We start from the raw sequence: 16,360 nt of genomic DNA, 5'->3' as shown, positions 1-16,360 counted from the left end.
AATTGTCCTCTGACTTCCAAACACAAGGCGAGGTGCTTGAGTGTCCAGTGTGCTCACACATAATAAACAAGTCCAATAATTTAAAAGATACCCTCTTAAAAAGCAAACTTTGTTTCTTCTTGTCAATGGTAGGAGATAAATCTCAGCAAAGAAATGTCTAGACATTAGTCTGAAGATTTTTGTTGTTGGTAAAACTGGACCCATCATTTCAGTTCAGTTCTCACTTGCCTCTTTACCTATGACGACAACGGTCTCTTTGTCTTTGTGTGGTGTTTACTATGTGTCACCCTGTTAGGTGCTGAGGGGTGTGCTTGTGTAGAAAAGATTAAGACCCTTCCATGCTGTCAAACAGCTGGGTGTGGGAGGCAGGGCTCACTGAGAACAATGGAAGGCAGTATGTGATTCAGAAGAAAATAAGTAGTGCAGGCAATAAATGCTATAGAAGTTTCAAGGAGGGAGAGGGATCTGGAAACTGGGCGGGGGATTGAGAAGAGTGTGAGTTTCCGTGGGTTTGGGAGGATGGTTGGCTTCTGCAGATGTGGGGGAGGGCACGGAATTGGAGTGTGTGTGTGCCCACACACTTAAAGGCACATGCAAATGCCTGGTTTGTTAGCTGTTAGCGCCAGCATTCCATGGATACTTTCTGTGCATCCAACACTATACAGAATTCAGCTCATTTGAATGTGTGTAACTCTATGAATCAGATGACACTATCTTTCAATTAATAGATAAGAAATAGAAGCAATGAAAGGTTGAGCAAATTACTCAAGGCTACCAAAGTAACTGGCGTAAATAGGATTAGTTAGAATGTGGATCTATTAATCATTTTTAAAGATTATTTTATGTACATGGCTGTTTCCCCTGCATGGGTGTCTGCACACCACCACATGATTGCCTGGTGACCAGAGGCCAGAAGAGGGTGTCGGATATCTGGAACTAGAGTTACAGATGGTTGTAAACCACCATATGGGTGCTGGGAACTGAACCCAGATCCTCTGCAAGAATAACAAATACTCCTAACCATCGAACTAGCTGTCCAGCCCAGAATGTGCGGGGGGGGGGGGGGGGGGGGGGGGGGGGGGGGGGGAGAGGGCGCTGTAGAAATGGATCAGCAGTTTTAAAGCACTGGCTAACTCTTGCAGAGGAAGCAGGTATGACTCCGAGCAACATGATGGCTCACACTTCAGTCCTCTATGGACACCAGGCACACAAGTGGCCTACATGCAGCTAAAACACTCATGCACATATAATAAAAAAAATTGTAAAATATTGAAGAAAAACCCACTTTGTCTAACCTATGAAAAAAAGAAAAAGGAATTAGTGGTTTAGGTCAAGAAGTTGGCTTGGTTCCAGTCATTAAAGATAGTCATTTTGCACACACAGGAGTGGCTAGGCCAAATTCCCTATGAAGGTCAGCATGGAAATGAGAGGGATTAATGAAGCCAATACTGAGAGCTATACCCTCGTCCTTACTTCTTTGAAGCTAGAAACTTGAGGCCGCCAGATGCTACATTCCACTGCCAAGAGCTCCCTCCCTTTGTTCTTTGGTCATATTGCCTAGCTTTAGCAAAACACCTAAGGAGAGCCAGTGAGCCTCTGAACTAATTCTTGTTTGTTGCCATTCTTTATTAATTAGCACTTGGAAAATATCATGCCTGCGGTGGATGCTTCACAAAGCTTGGAGTCAGACAAACTTGCCTGGCTGTATTTGTGAAGTTGGAAAGGATGGGAGGGTGGTGGCCTGATAATACAGTCGACTGGATTTTACATTGGAAGACTGGCATGCAGCCAACATCTGAAAGTGTTTCCTAGGCAGGGTGCCTAACTGTGGTTTGTTTTCTGGATATTTTTCTAACTTATGCGAGTCTTCAGTAAATATTAAACCAATATGAGGTACATTCTGAGTAGTCCTTTCTTTAATTCCTGATCCTAAGAAGAGCCAACACAGTCACTAGGTAGAAAGTGCCAGGGAAGAGGGGGCCCCTGGACTCTAGCTAGCACTCACTCTGTCCAGGCCTTCTTTCCAAGGCGGGGTTAGGAAGCAGCTGCTCTCTTTTGGGGAGGGAGGAGGGAGGAGGGAGAGAGGTCAGGGAAGCTTCTTTTCCTCTGCTGTGGAAGACACACTGCGCACAGGCAGACACACACACACTGAGGGAAGGAGAGAGCAAGAGAGAGCGAGAGCGAGAGCGAGAGCGAGAGCGAGAGAGAGAGAGAGAGAGAGAGAGAGAGCGTGAAAGAGACAGATACACTAGAGAGACCGAGGGAAGGGAGAAAGAGGGAGAGAGAGAGGGAGAGGGAGGGCGAAAGAGACAGACATACTTGAGAGACCGAGGGAAGGGAGAGAGAAAGAGGGAGAGAGAGAGGGAGAGGGAGGGCGAAAGAGACAGACACACTAGAGAGACAGAGGGAAGGGAGAAAGAGGGAGAGAAAGAGACAGACAGAGAGGGGGAGGGAGAGAGCAAGAGAGAGCCAGAGTGATTTGTGAAGCACGAGGAGAGAGGAAAAACATCAGAACCGGGTTAGAGGAAATCCCCGGAGAAGACCCCAACTTAGGCACTGAAGTAGGAAGTGAGGCTTTGACTGGAAGGGTAAGAGATGATACTTTTATGGTCTTTTATCAATCTCCCATTTCAAGGCAGAAGAGAGGAAGCGAGGCAGGAGCACACTTCAAAAGTCAAAGCCTTACTCCTAGAAGTTAGCGAGGGCCAGCAGGGTGTCTAGTATGTGTCCAGGTATACAAAGTAGTGGCCTGAAAACTGGTCACTTGAGGAGTTCGTGCACCAGGCTTAGGCGGGGAGGTGAATTCAGTCACAGTGGCGAAGGAGCTAAGCTTTGCAGGCATGCTCCCATGGAGTGCAGAAGACCAGCAAGGAAAAGGAGGAAAGAGGCGGGGATGGGGCCTCGGGAGGGCAGCGGTGTGGAGGGGGGTTGACGAGAGGAAGCGGGGCGGGAGGTGGGAGTCGAGGGCTACGTGGGGGTAGGTTGTGGAGGGAAGGCGGCAAGGCGGGGCAGTGGTGGCTTGAGGACGTGTGTCTGTGCGAGGGAGGGGGGGGGCGGAGGATGGTGGTGAAGTGGCCGGGAGGAGGGCCTAAGGTGGAGGGAGTTGACGACGAGGGGGAGGAGAGAGGGAGGGGAAACCGGAGGAAGCGAGCGGCGGCTGCTGGGGGAGGAAGGCTGGGAGGAGGAGCCGTGAGCCGCGGCGGTGGCAGCGGCTGCTGCGGCCGCCTGGGGAGCCCAGCCGAGTGCCGCCTGGGGCTGCGGGGAGTGCGGGGAGACGGAGACACCGGTCGAGCCCGAGCAGCGGGGCCGAGCAGCGGGTGAGTGGAGCCCCAAGGGGACGCGGCGGCCCGTCCCCCGGGGGCCGGGCGAAGAGGAGCGGGAAGATGCGGCGGTGGCGGCGGCGGGGCGGAGGGTGGCGGCCCCGCGGCTCGGCCCCTGGCTGGCCCCGCTTCCCCGCCCTCCCTCTCAGCTTCCTCCCGCCGCCCGCCCGCGCCTAGGGGGCTGGTCCCGGGCGGGCTGCAGGCAGAGAGGGTGGTGCTGGTCGGGAGGGCGGGCGTGAGGGGCCGGGGGGGGGGGGNGGAGCTGGGGGTTTGGGAGTGTACCCGGGGGCGGGAGGCTGGACCGGGACCGCTCTAAATTGGCTGGAGAGGGGGCCCCGTCGGCGGCGAAGTTGCTAGCTGGGGGCAGAGACGGCCACGCGGTTGCAGGAGTAAGACATCCCCCCCCTCTCGTGGAGTGCGTGAGACGAGGAGTCCGGCGTCCCTGCCTTCCCCGTCGCCCTCCCCGCCTGCCCGGCCCTGCTAGCTCCTCTCCTAGCCTCCGGTGTCCCCTCTCTCTCACTCTCCTCTGCCTCCCGCTTGGCTCCCTTGGCAGTGCCGGGTCCCCTAGGTCCCCGCCCTGACCCTCTTGGTCTCCAACTTCCCTCGACCCCTGCTTGCTTGGCCACCACTCCCGTTCCCCTTTTCTTCCCTCGCTAGTTACCCCTCCCCGCTTCGTTAATTCCCGTGCAATTGCCTCTTTGAGACCTTTTTTTCCTCTCCTTCCTTTTAGATTGGCCAACGGTTCCTTTCAACCCTGCCTCGTTGGTGGCCACTGGAGAAGCGCGGGGGGCTCCCCAGACAGCCGTGGGGACAAGTTAGAGCCAGCACTTTACCCCGGGCCTCGCGTGTAGCTTTCCCTCCCCTGTTCTAGGTGCCCCAGTGTCCAGAGGGGGGTGCGGGTGTGCCCTCCTTACATGTTCCACTGCCCGGGCAACCCTTCGGTCTCGTGTTCCATCTCGCTCTTGCTTCCTGTACCGTAGTCAAGTGGAGCCACTTTGCATCATGTCCCGGTATAGCTACCAAAGTCTCCTGGACTGGCTCTATGGGGGTGTCGACCCCAGTTTTGCAGGCAATGGGGGCCCCGACTGTGCTGCCTTCCTGTCTTGGCAGCAGCGGCTGCTGGAAAGTGTGGTGGTCCTGACCCTGGCCCTGTTGGAGATCCTGGTGGCCCTTCGGCACATCCTGAGGCAGACGGAGGACGGTAGGGGTGGCCGTGGCAGCCAGCCACAGCAGGTGACCCAGCGGCCTGATGAAGGCAAGGAGAGCCTGAGCAAGAATCTGCTCTTAGTAGCCCTGTGCCTGATCTTCGGGGTGGAGGTGGGCTTTAAGTTCGCCACCAAGACCGTCATCTACCTGCTCAACCCTTGTCACCTGGTCACCATGATGCATGTGAGTCTGTTGACTTTTTCCTGGGCAGCCTAAGTGATGATAAGAGTCATTTGTGTGCTCAGGAAACTAGTGTAGAGCACTTCGTCCCCGTGGGAAGTGGGACCCTTAAAGATGATTTTCCAACCAGCTGCTGCCTTTGTGCTAACTTCAGCATTGCACAATGGATCAGCCCTACAGTGGAGGTGAAGAGCCTTAGAAATGACTTGCACTCTGAGCCCCGTGCCCCTCCCCTCCCAGCCCTGCTGGAGCCTGGTCTTTTCACCAGCAGGAAGTCCAGCCCCAGCTAGGTGCCCCTTCAGAATCACATCTGTGTCCCCGTGGAGGCCCAGCCCTCTTGCCTTCGGTAGGAGCTTCCCCCCCCCCCCCCCCCCCCCCCCCCCCCCCCCCCCCCCCCCCCCCGCCACACACCCCGGGGGCCTGGTCACATGCTTTCCTGGAGGTGGTCACACAGGCTTCCTTGTCTCCACTGTGGTCCATTGGGGAAATACTTTTAGGGATTTCTCTTGACTCCTTTGGGAGTTTATGCTCTTAGGGAGAGGTCTACTTTTGGGTTGTGAGAAGCTTGAGCAGCCCTGAGCTGCTAAGAGCTCTCTGAACTCGGCCCCGTACTGATTTGTGGATTTCAGGTTGGGGAATCTCTATCTGAGGTGAGAGGGTATTTACATTTTTCAAACCCGATTCTCTGCCCTCTGGTCATGCTCCGAGGGTCCTCAGAGGGCTGATTTCTTTTGCTTTCCTGACTTCTACCCATTAGTTATGCTAAGGCAAACATGGGCTTGAAAGGGGAAATTGCCAGCTAGGTACATAGTCTGTGTGAGAACCAAAGACTGAGAATTTCTTTACTCAGCCTGAAGCTCTAAAGTCACGGAGGGACGAGGGACGACAAGGAAAGCAATTAGGTCTTTTTAGATTCTGGGCTGTGGCTAACTTGGTGAGTGTTACTGGGGGTATTTTGAAGCCCACCATTAGCGTCCTTATTGCTTTTACATTTATTGAAGGTTGTTCTCAGGAGGGCGGAGAGGTTTGAGAATCCCTGCGGGGGTTCAAGGTGAGAGGTCACTTGTTTCTAGGCAAAAGAGGGATTAACAGCAGGGTTGGAAAGCCAGCTCTCCTTGGAGTTAGTTGCGAGCCTTCAGTCCTAAACTGGGAGTGGCAGAGGGTGGTGAGTCCATCCTGTAGGACTTTGCTGTATACTTGTGGCTCATATATTTACTAGCTCACTTTTCCTAGAAATCCATTTGGATACACATCCTTGGCCTCAGTTTCTTGATCTATAAAATGTGGAGAATGACATTGGCTTGCCCCTTGGCATCTTGCAGATGGCAAGAGGGTGTAGATAGCCCTGGAATAAAGGGGATGGTATCAATTGGGTCACTAAAAGCATGGAAAAGAGATGGAGTGGGCAATGGTTTTATTTTTTCCTTCCTTCCTTCCTTCCTTCCTTCCTTCCTTCCTTCCTTCCTTCCTTTCTTCTTTTTTGAGAGGGCATCTTAGGAAGAGGTGCCATTCGCAGCTAGTACACGGTTGTCATAGCTAGGCCTTCTGTGCAATTTGACCAGTCCTCTTTCGTGTTTCTTTTTAAATGAATGGCCTTTTTGTTAATGAGAGGAATCAATGCATCCCAGCTGCTGTCGTGTGTGCCTCTTAAGACAGGAGTGCTTTTTTAAAAAGGACGGCAGGTGGTAAGGGTCAGAGGGTGCCTCTCCAAAGGGGTCTTGAGGCCTCTGGCCACCACAAATCTTGAAGGTCAACAAAGGGCTAAATTCATCCTCACTGGGTCTGCTATTGGTGTGATGACGTCAAACTAGGCAGCAATTGTGATTTTTTTAAAGGAAGAGATTTTAGAGGCTTTTATGACTCTGGAGACCTACTTCTGGAATTAATTAGTTTTATGGCTTTGGGGGAAGTCCCCTTTCTGGGCCTCAGTTTCTCTACCTGTAAAGATGAGACAGACTTGTACTACTCCTAGCCCTTGACAGTCTGGTCTGTGGTTCTTTTGCCCCATAACCCATGGTAATATGACAGAGAGCTACTTTGAAAGGCTTTTGACCTCATTGTGCAAAAAAGGCAAACTGATCTCTGGACGTCAGGTAGCCAGCCAGTCCACCCTTCACTTTTGCTCTATATAGCTCCCAGTAAAATAAAATTGTTGAGGCAACCTTTGGAGTCTCAAGCACTTGATGTCAGGACAGATAGAAGTTTGGGGGACTACAGGCAGATCCTTCTGTGTAGGTTTTCTCTTATCCTATGCCCTGAAGCTACAGGGTGGAGGCAGAGATAAGACACGCTTACACATTCTTGCCCTGTCCTGGGGATTTTAAGCCTTTGTCTTCTGTCCCCAATCACTGCTTTGTAACCTACTAAGGTCCTAGGCTTTGATGCATTCGACTTTCTAGTGCCTTCTGTGTGGCTTTTCCTTAGAAGTAGGACTGTATGGATTTTTGAAAGTTGACGAGAGTCGGTAAAAAAAAAAATAATGACCAACAGATGGTAGCGAGCAGTGTTATGACTCGGGTGCACACATCACTAACGATACTTTGGAGGACTACTAATCACTTACGTTTATCTAGCACTTTACCACTCATGCATTACCTAATTCGAGGCTGTGATAGATCAGCCTAGGCCTGGAGAAAAAGATGTTAAAATGCTTTCTGTGATTGTGTCTATTGAAAAAAGGAGATGTTATGAACCAGGAAATGCTTTTGCAAGTGAATTAGATGAATTAGGCTATAATGGAGCAACAGACCTTGGAGATTAGAAGCAGACAAGGCCAGGGAGCCGTTAGCTGAAGGGAAAGGGGGTTTCAAGGTGGACACACTTATGTTTGATAGCCTCTCTTAACGACTGTTTTTTTTTTTTTTTTGGCTTTCTAGAAAGTTCTTTCCCAGTCGAGTGTAACAAGGGCCGTGTTACTTTAGGCCAGGAAGTAGAAGAGTTGGAGGGAAAATTGGTTCCATTCTCCAGCTCTCATTTTTCAGTCTGCAAAATATCATTTGCAACGCCTTGTTACACAGACCCTTGTCACAGCCATGCTGCTTTTGGGTGGCTGCCAATTGTAGTAACATAAGGAAGGGCAGAACTTGTGGCTGAATTCTGTCCCTGATTAACATTCCTGCTGTTGAGTTTCTTTTTAGTCTCGTGATTTCTCTGAGGTTGAAGGATAGTAGTCTGATAGTGGCTTGTAGGATTACATGAGCACTGGCCCACACCTCAGTTCCAGCTGCAGATGCGATGTCCAGGTTAGCAGAGCTTTATTAAACCCCGTGCTAAATAGCAGGTCTTTCTGCCAGCTGCACCAATGAGAATTTCTTCAAGCATGGCTACTCAATCCCCCTTTGCCCACGAATTTTGGCAGGTATGCATCACGGGGAATGAACTTCCTGAGCCATTGGGCTGTTTACCAAAAATCTCCCAGCAACTTAGTGGCGCAGGTGGCTTTAAATCTCTGCTGCCACAGTGGGAATCTGGGATTAGTCGGGTTTAAGTCTGAAAAAAAAAAAAAAATCCGACAGTGTCTCGGCAGAAGAGTTAAAATGCCAGATAGGCTAGATGTGGGGGCGAATGCCTGCAGTCTCAGCACCCGGAGGTTTAGGAAGGGGGGGGGGATGACAAGTTCAAGGCCAGTATGGCCTAGATAATGAGACTGTCAAATTGAAACAAAACAAATGCAGTCTGGCTGATAGTGTCTGCAAATAGGGATCTTTGAGTAACTTTAACACATTGGTACTTTTTCTTTCCTTCCTTCTTTCTTTGGTTCTTTCAGTACATCTTAACTTACTTTCTTTTTCTTGAATCCAGTTATGTTGTGTTTGTCTTAAGAACTTAATGAAAAGATCTCCTTTTTTCCATGCCTTGTTTAACTGCTAAATTCCTGTGGGTTCTGCATGTGTCTGTTAACATATGATTAGGCACTGAACTTAGCCAGGTGTAACATTTGCCGTTTAATCTTCAATGCCTGCACACATGAAGCAAATCAGGTATTTATAGCAAATTATAATTCATGATAATTGACCTGTAGCTTCCAGCCAGTATTTTATTTTTTTAAATTTTGGTCAGTAATACCTAACCCTCTCTTGTTTTTAAATTTTATTCTGTGTATGTATACTATCATGCATATACAGAGGTCAAAGGACAACTTCCAGATGTTGGTTATCCTATGCATCTACTCTAGGTCCTGGGAATTGAACTCAGGATGTCAAGCTTGCATGGCAAGCAGTTTTATTCTCTGAGTCATCTCTGCAGCCTAGGCCTCGTTTTAGAATTGTGTTTGTTGTTGCATGTTCTGCCTTTAAAAATATATTAATGAGGTTCAATTTTCACCAGATAGGGCTTTCCTGCCTTGGGCTTGCTAAAGTTTAATCCACCACCCCCTTTTTTTCTGTCTTTCTCTTCCCTCCCTCCCTCCCTCCCTCCCTCCCTCCCTCCCTCCCTTCCTTCCTCTTTCTGCTTTTGTCTTTCCCTCCTTCCCTCCCTCCTTCCCTCCCTCCCTCATGAAAACTCACCAAGGTAGCACTTGCTGACCCGGAGCTCACTTTGCAGATGAAACTGGCCTTAAACTCACAGACATCTACTTGCCTCTGCCTCCTGAGTAATGGGAATAAAAATGTGGGACCCATCTTATGGAGTGGTATATATTCACAGATTCTGAGCTTTGGGCTGGGCTGGAGCCCACTTGGAAAAGTGTTTGTCTTGCATGCCTGGAACTCTAGGTTCGAGCCTCACCGCTTGATAAACAAAGCATGGTGGCACGTGCCTGTAATTGCAATACTGGAGAGGCAGAGACAGGAGGAGTCGGAAGTTCCAGGTTATCTTCTGCTACAAAGCAAGATTTAGGCCATTCTGGGATAGATGAGATCTGCCTCAAAAACAAAACAAAATAAAAACTGAGCCTTTGGTGATACCTTCTTTGACGAACTGAAACAGTCACAGGTGTGTTCCATTTACCATATGAGAGATTTGTTTTAGAGAAAACCAGGCAAAGAGTTGAGAATGAGGCTTTCTCTTTCCCCCTTGACTGCAGATAAGACACATCTTCTCACTCCCCATCTGTTGTCTGGAGCACTGATTACTGTTCTTACAATGGGATCGATGTTCATGGGGAATGGGTACAATGAGGGATCCAGCCATTTGCTCGCAGCTTGTCAGATGGACTGTATCCTGCGTCATCAAACCAGGAGGGTACCAAGCTCAGAATCTGTGAATATATACCACTCCATAAGATGGGTCCCACATTTTTATTCCCATTACTCAGGAGGCAGAGGCAAGCAGATGTCTGTGAGTTTGAGGCCAGTTTCATCTGCAAGGAATTCATGTTTATATATACTTAAGCGTCGAGGCATGACATTTTATTCTTCCCTCCAGAGAAAATTGCAGAGAATTTCCCCATCTTTCATTGTCACCATCTTTAGGAGACCACATTCATTATAAACAGGTGGCTGTGGATTAGTGGATTAAGCATCTATAGCTAACACTAAAGTTAAATATTAGGATGTCTATGGCTTTCTGTGGGAACCTGAGCAAATTATTTAACCTTTCCTCTCCAGATCTTCACCATGAAAATGAATACAGGGAAAGCAAATTTTTTTAATTTATGAAATAACTATGTAGTCACTTAATCCAGTGAAGCTGGGCAAAACTGATTAAAGCAGCAGATGACCAATATGGTTTTACATTAGTCTCAACCTCTTTTAATATTTTTCCCCGATGGCTAGTGAGAGCCATTCTTCTAATAATGCCTGTTGCTTTCCTCTGGATCCTTGCCCATGTCTCCATGCCCTTGTAATGCACAGCATGCAAAACTGGACACCATAACTCTTAGGAGAGGTCCAACTCCTACTGAGCAGGAGGAATGCGTTTCCCTCTCAGCCTTTTCATGCTGTGCACCTGTGAACACAGCCCACCACCATCATTCTTGCTTTGAAATAACAATATGGTCCTGGCTCCTGCTCAGGGCCTGATTGCAGGATCAATGGGTTTTGTTCCCTTAATGCGTGGCCACCAGCCACTGTTGCAGTCTTCGTGGGGCTTGTTTTTCATCCATTCTCCCTGCACGGTCTCCTCCGAGGCTTCTCCTTTTTGAAGTCTTTCTAGAGGAGCCTGACCTGACTCCAGTTCATTCTGTTAAAATGATATGTCCTCCTTTGACAACACATGTCAGAATATTGGGCAAGGGGTTCGGGTACAGGTCAGGGGCAAGCGTGACTCTCTGGGTTCAATTCCAAGCCCCTCACAGCACATTTTGTTTGTTGTTTGGCGAGGGCTCTTTTGTCTGCTTGTTCAGTTTCCACTTTTTTTTTATTAGTTTTTCGGGACAGGGTTTCTCTGTAGCGTTGGTGCCTGTCCTGGAACTAGCTCTTGTAGACCAGGCTGGCCTCGAACTCACAGAGATCCGCCTGCCTCTGCCTCCCGAGTGCTAGGATTAAAGGTGTGCACCACTACCGCCCAGCTTCAGTTTCCACTGTTAACAGAGATAGGTTTTTATAAGAAAAGGCATGTACTAGTTTAACTCCATGTCACGCAGGCCTGAGTAGAGTGATGTACATGCATGTTAATTGGTGTGGGTCTGGATAATGGTGACTAAGTGACTGACAGACTTGATGTTTTGTGCCTCCCTCACCCCTGGTCACCTGTGTTCCCTTGAGGTCTCATGGACATGGTTCATATGTCTGTTGTGCTCATGAAGTCAATCTTCTGATCTGCTTCTTTTGTTTGTTTTTTGCTTTTTTCGAGGTAGTTTCTCTGTGTAGCTCTGGCTGTCCTGGAATTTGCTCTGTAGATCAGGTTAGCTTCGAACTCACAGAGATGCTGGGACTAAAGACGTGCACGGTCACCGCCTGGCTCTGATCTGTTTTTGAAATAGACAGAGGATAGAAGCGGGCTCAGTTTTAGCGCATACAAGTCTTGTGGAAGTTCTGCCACAAAGAGGGCTTATTAAAACCATGAGGCACTCTGGATCCAAAGTACGGCTTTCATCCTGATCGGGGAAATTATGCTGCTGGATTTTTATCCCTTGGTAGACATCTGGGCATGACAACTTTAATTTCTTGCTTTACTATAGAAATAAAAAGAATGGTATTAGGCCAGTGACTCACTTTTCTTTCTTTCTCTCCTATACTTTTCAATCGTAGCTCATTGTTATTGTGTCTACTTGAAATATTCTCAACAAGAGCCAAGTTTTTCAGCTTGTCCTTGTCTTTCATATCTTTTTATTATTGTCATTTATTCTGAACTACTGGAGAATGGATCCCATCCTTTGTGTGTACTAGGTAAGTGTCATACCAATGAGCTATAACGGAGCCCCATTTTTTTGCTGTGTGTATATGCTTTGCTACATTGAGAGCATATCTGTCTCGAAGGTCCCTATCTGGCCAGGCTGACCGGGCATGAAGAGAGCTATAAATATGGAGAGGAGTGATTATCATAAAGATGCCTGGCTCCCTCTATAGACACCCAAGCAGGTCCAGGGGCAAGGATAGCATTATGATTTTTTTCGGGGGGGGGGGGGAATAGGGTCTCTCTACGTAACCCTGGCTGTCTCAAATTCACAGAGATCTGCCTGTCTCTACTTCCTTAGTGCTAGGATTAAAGGTCCTACCACAAGGGGTGGGGCTGGCTTCTGAATATTTTCCTTGGGTTTTGAGACAGGGTCTCTGTAGTGTTAATCTAATTGATCTTATTAATAAAAACCTGGAGTCAGATACTGGGGTGAAGCCTGAAAGATCAGAGAAGTGAAAGAGCCAGCCACTTAAAGAGCCATCTTCTACAATCCTCAAACTGAAAGGGCTAAGTTCCTGTCTCCTCCCCATTATACACCTCTCTCCACCCAGCCATGTTACTTCCAGTCTCCACCTCCCTAGTGCTGGGAATTAAGGCAGAGATCCCAAGTGCTGGGAGCTCTTTCTCTTTTAGACTGGTCGAATCTCAAGTAGCCGGGTGTGGCCTTGACCTCCACATCTTCCTGTTTCCACCTCCCAAGTGCTGGGATTAAAAGTGTACCCACCACTGCCAGACCTCTGGGTTAACTAGTGGCTGGATCCGCCCTCTGATCTTCAGGCAAGCTTTATTAGGGCACAAAGTATCTCTATGTAGCTCTGGCTCTCTAGAAACTCACGGCATAGAGCTGACTGGCCACAAACTCAAAGAGATCTGCCAGCCTCTGGCTCCCAAGTGCTGGAATTAAAGGTGTGCTCCACTACCCTCAGCTTTGCATTCTGAATTTTAAAGAAACTCCTTGGTGAACTGGGAATGTGCCTAGCATGAACATTACTGTGTAATCGGATGTAGTGCTCATACTTGTAATCCCAGCACTCCAGAAGTGAACTGTCTCACAGAAACAAAACTACCCCCAAACCAAACAAAACTGTCTCATGGTTCTAAGGTTGGCCAGTTTTGGGTCCCATTTTGGAAGACATCCTGTGGCAGAAATAGTCAGTGGGAAGACGACTCACGTGCTCGCCCTGACTGATGTGAAACTGGGTAGCTTATGGGCAAGACATTTAGGCTTCTGAAAGCACTGTGTATAGGCCATGTAGTTTATAATGCATGTAGTATGACTTAAGAAATAGGGTAAGGTCATGAAATTTTTGTGAGGTAGCTTTTAAGGGAGTTGTTATTGCTAGAATATTTGAAGCAAGTCTTTGTTGCCTCCTAATTCTTCTTTATTCCTCCCTAAGCCAGTGGGTCTCTCAACTGATAGGAGGCCATTTTGACCCCTGATTGTTGCATGCTAACTCCATATGTGATACCATGTAGGAGGCATGTTAGCTTCATGAGAGCAAGGACCCTTAGTCTTGGCCTCTGTTTATCTAGAATGAGGACCAACAAAGAGGGAAAGAAGAGAATTCTAGACATAAGACACAATGTATGGGCCAGTCATGGGAGCATAGGCCTTTAATCTCAGCATTGAGGAGGCATAGGCAGGCTGATCTCTGTGAGTTTTAAGCTATCCTGGTCTATATAACGAATTATAGGCCAGCCAGGGCTACATTGAGAGAGATCCTGATTTCTTAAAAAGAAAGAAAAATAAACAATGAGGGTGTTGATGTTCAAGGTCCTAAATTTGATCCCAGCCTTTGCTAAAACAAAAGCAAACTCTAGCCCCTAGAGCTGCTGCCTCCTTCATAGTAGGTGTCTCATCTATAACCTTGCGTCTTATCAGGGTCGCATTTCCTGCTTCTTTCTCATCAAGGCAAGTGAATCTTTAAGAATGCTTTGTCATTTCTGGGCCATTGATAAAAGTCCCAGACTTTTATCCTGAAGTTTCCTTAGGGGATATTCAATAGAGAGTCATCTTCTCTGCCCTGTCCCAAGGAAGACCCATGCCATCGAGGACAGATGCCCAGAGCACTGAGGTAAGTTATCAGAGATCAGTGGATATAGCATGAACTCATGTGCAACCCGGAGGCGATTATTGATTTGTTCATGAGATGGTTGCCCTTCTGAATGAGCTAGCTTCACAACAGAAACAGAATTCAACATGTCTTCCCTGCTCCTTCCTTCCTTCCCTATCTTTTTCCCTTCCTCCCCCTCTCCCCTCTCCTTCCTTTTCTTTCAAGACTTATTGCTGCCTTCCTATCTTTCTTTTTCATATTCTTTCTTTCCCATTTCTCTGTCTTTCTACCTGACAACTCCATTCAAGTTGGCTTCCTTCCAGAGTATTTCATGCTGTAACACAAAGCCTTCTATAATGCCTGTTCCAGGACTGGCAAGATGGCTCAGCAGGTAAAGGCACTTGCTGCTATGCCTTGGATTCAATCTCTGGGACTCACTTAATGGAAGAAGAGAACCTCTCCCTGTGAGTGGTCTTCCTATCACACGGAGTAAATAAATGTAATAAAAATCTCCATTTCATTAGAGAATGGGACATGCCCAGGGGAACTGGGAGGAATGTACCTCCATTTTAAAGGTTCACACTGAAGTGGGAAAGGCATGTAGGCAGACTCCATTGGCTGTCTGGGAAAGAAGAAGTTAAGAAACTATGTTTTCCCAGTTTTAACCTATTATCTATCCTTCAACATTTTTTTTATGAGCCTTTTTTTAAAAATATTTTTATTTATTTATTATGTATACAATTTCTGTCTACATGTATGCCTACAGGCCAGAAGAGGGCACCAGACCTCATTACAGATGGTTGTGAGCCACCATGTGGTTGCTGGGAATTGAACTCAGGACCTTTGGAAGAGCAGACAGTGCTCTTAACCGCTGAGCCATCTCTCCAGCCCCTCAACATTTTTTGTAACGATAAATTTTTGGGTATTTTATTTTTAGTGTGTTTTGTGTGTGTGTGTGTTTGTGCACGCACCGTGTGCGTGCCATGTGCATATGTGGAATATGTGGAAATCAGAAGACAGCCTTTGGAGTTGCCTCCCTCCTCTTTCCGTGTGGGTCCTGGAGATGGAACTTAAGTCATTAGGTTTGGCACCAAATGTCTTTACCTGCTGGACTGTCTTCATATTCCATTATTGTTTCATTTTTAAAAATGAAAGAACCAGGCCAGGTATGGTGGCACACATCTTTAATCTCAGCACTGGGGAGGCAGAGGCAAGCAGATCAATGTGATAAATCAGGGGCCAACCTGGTCTACATAGTGAGTTCTGGGCTAGCCTGGGTAATGTAATGTGGCAGTGTCTCAAAAAAAGAAAGGACAAATTAATTTTTAAAATGAAGCAAGCTGTTGCATTGTTTATTTTAGAATTCTTCATTTGTATTGGACTGAAAGTTGAGTTTCTTTGTCTCTAGAGAAAGTCTAAAGTCCAGCTTCACTGGATTCAAAGTACTGTGATCATAAAGAAGGCAGAAAGCCTATTATACATAGTTCTTTAAAAGGGGTGGGACTGGAAAACCCTTTGACTTCATGCATTTATTTAAGACATTCTACTTAGATTTGATACTCTGGGCTTTGGATTTTTCATGTTTTCTAATGTTAGTGTAAATAGAACTGCTATGCGCACCCGGAATGAATATAATTATTCCTCTTGCTACTCACTGCTGTCATTTTCTAGGATTTTCTGTGAATTTGTTTAAAAGAAAAAAAACCTTTTCGTAATGACAATGTGAGTTTAAAACTCAGGAAATCTCAACAGGAGTGTGGCACACACCTTTCATCCCAATACTCAGGAGGCAGAGGCAGGTGGATCTCTGAGTTTGAGGCCAGCCTGGTCTACATAGTAAGTTTTAGTATAGCCAGTACTATATAAGAGACCCTGTCTCGACCCCCCCCCCCAAAAAAAAACCCTGAAATCAAATCAATAAACCTCTTTTTCAAAGAAAAATAATGACAAAATTTCCTAGTTACCTTTCCCTGGTCTGGTATTTTTTTTTTTTTTTAAAGCAGCTGGCTTTTCCTTTATTTCCTGCCCAGGGTTTATGCTTTTTTGTTTGGTTTCTTTTGTTTTTCAAGGCAGGGTTTCTCCGTAGCTTCGGAAAAGTTTGTGCTTTTTTCTCCCGTCCTCTTTTCCAGATAGTATGGAAGCTGTCAGTTTCTGTCCACTCAGGTGGAGTTGTGCTGGTTGATAGCATCCAGGGGATGTGAGCAGCAGGGGGTGTACAGGTGCTAGCATTGTGGCACGTTGGGCGGGACCAGTGCAAACACTGCGGCAGGTGCTCAGGTGTGTAGAAGGAGGAGATCATTTGAAGGAGAAAGGAAGCGTGAA

At 47.4% G+C, this 16,360-nt stretch overlaps 1 protein-coding gene across 4 annotated transcripts in view; it reads left to right on the top strand.

The window, feature by feature from the left end:
• The first annotated feature begins 3,172 nt into the window (after window positions 1-3,172).
• The window catches only part of Tmem164 (transmembrane protein 164), a 224,118-nt gene continuing 210,930 nt past the window's right edge, over window positions 3,173-16,360 (top strand). For 2 of the 4 annotated variants that reach the window (XM_050127183.1, XM_050127179.1), the window contains exons 1-2: window positions 3,173-3,317; window positions 4,051-4,709. In XM_050127183.1, the coding sequence (XP_049983140.1) occupies window positions 4,323-4,709 (387 nt within the window). In that variant the 5' untranslated portion in view covers window positions 3,173-3,317; window positions 4,051-4,322. Of the gene's footprint in view, window positions 3,318-3,583; window positions 3,736-4,050; window positions 4,710-16,360 lie in introns of those variants that run through there. The other 2 variants (XM_050127181.1, XM_050127182.1) reach the window with 2 other exon arrangements.

Source organism: Alexandromys fortis, unplaced genomic scaffold (assembly GCF_014885135.2).
Source record: "Alexandromys fortis isolate MF-2015 unplaced genomic scaffold, M_Fortis_MF-2015_v1.1 scaffold_200, whole genome shotgun sequence".
Lineage (NCBI taxonomy): Eukaryota > Metazoa > Chordata > Mammalia > Rodentia > Cricetidae > Alexandromys > Alexandromys fortis.
The sequence above is the reverse complement of the archived record's forward strand: the minus strand, read 5'-3'. Positions and strand labels throughout refer to the sequence as shown.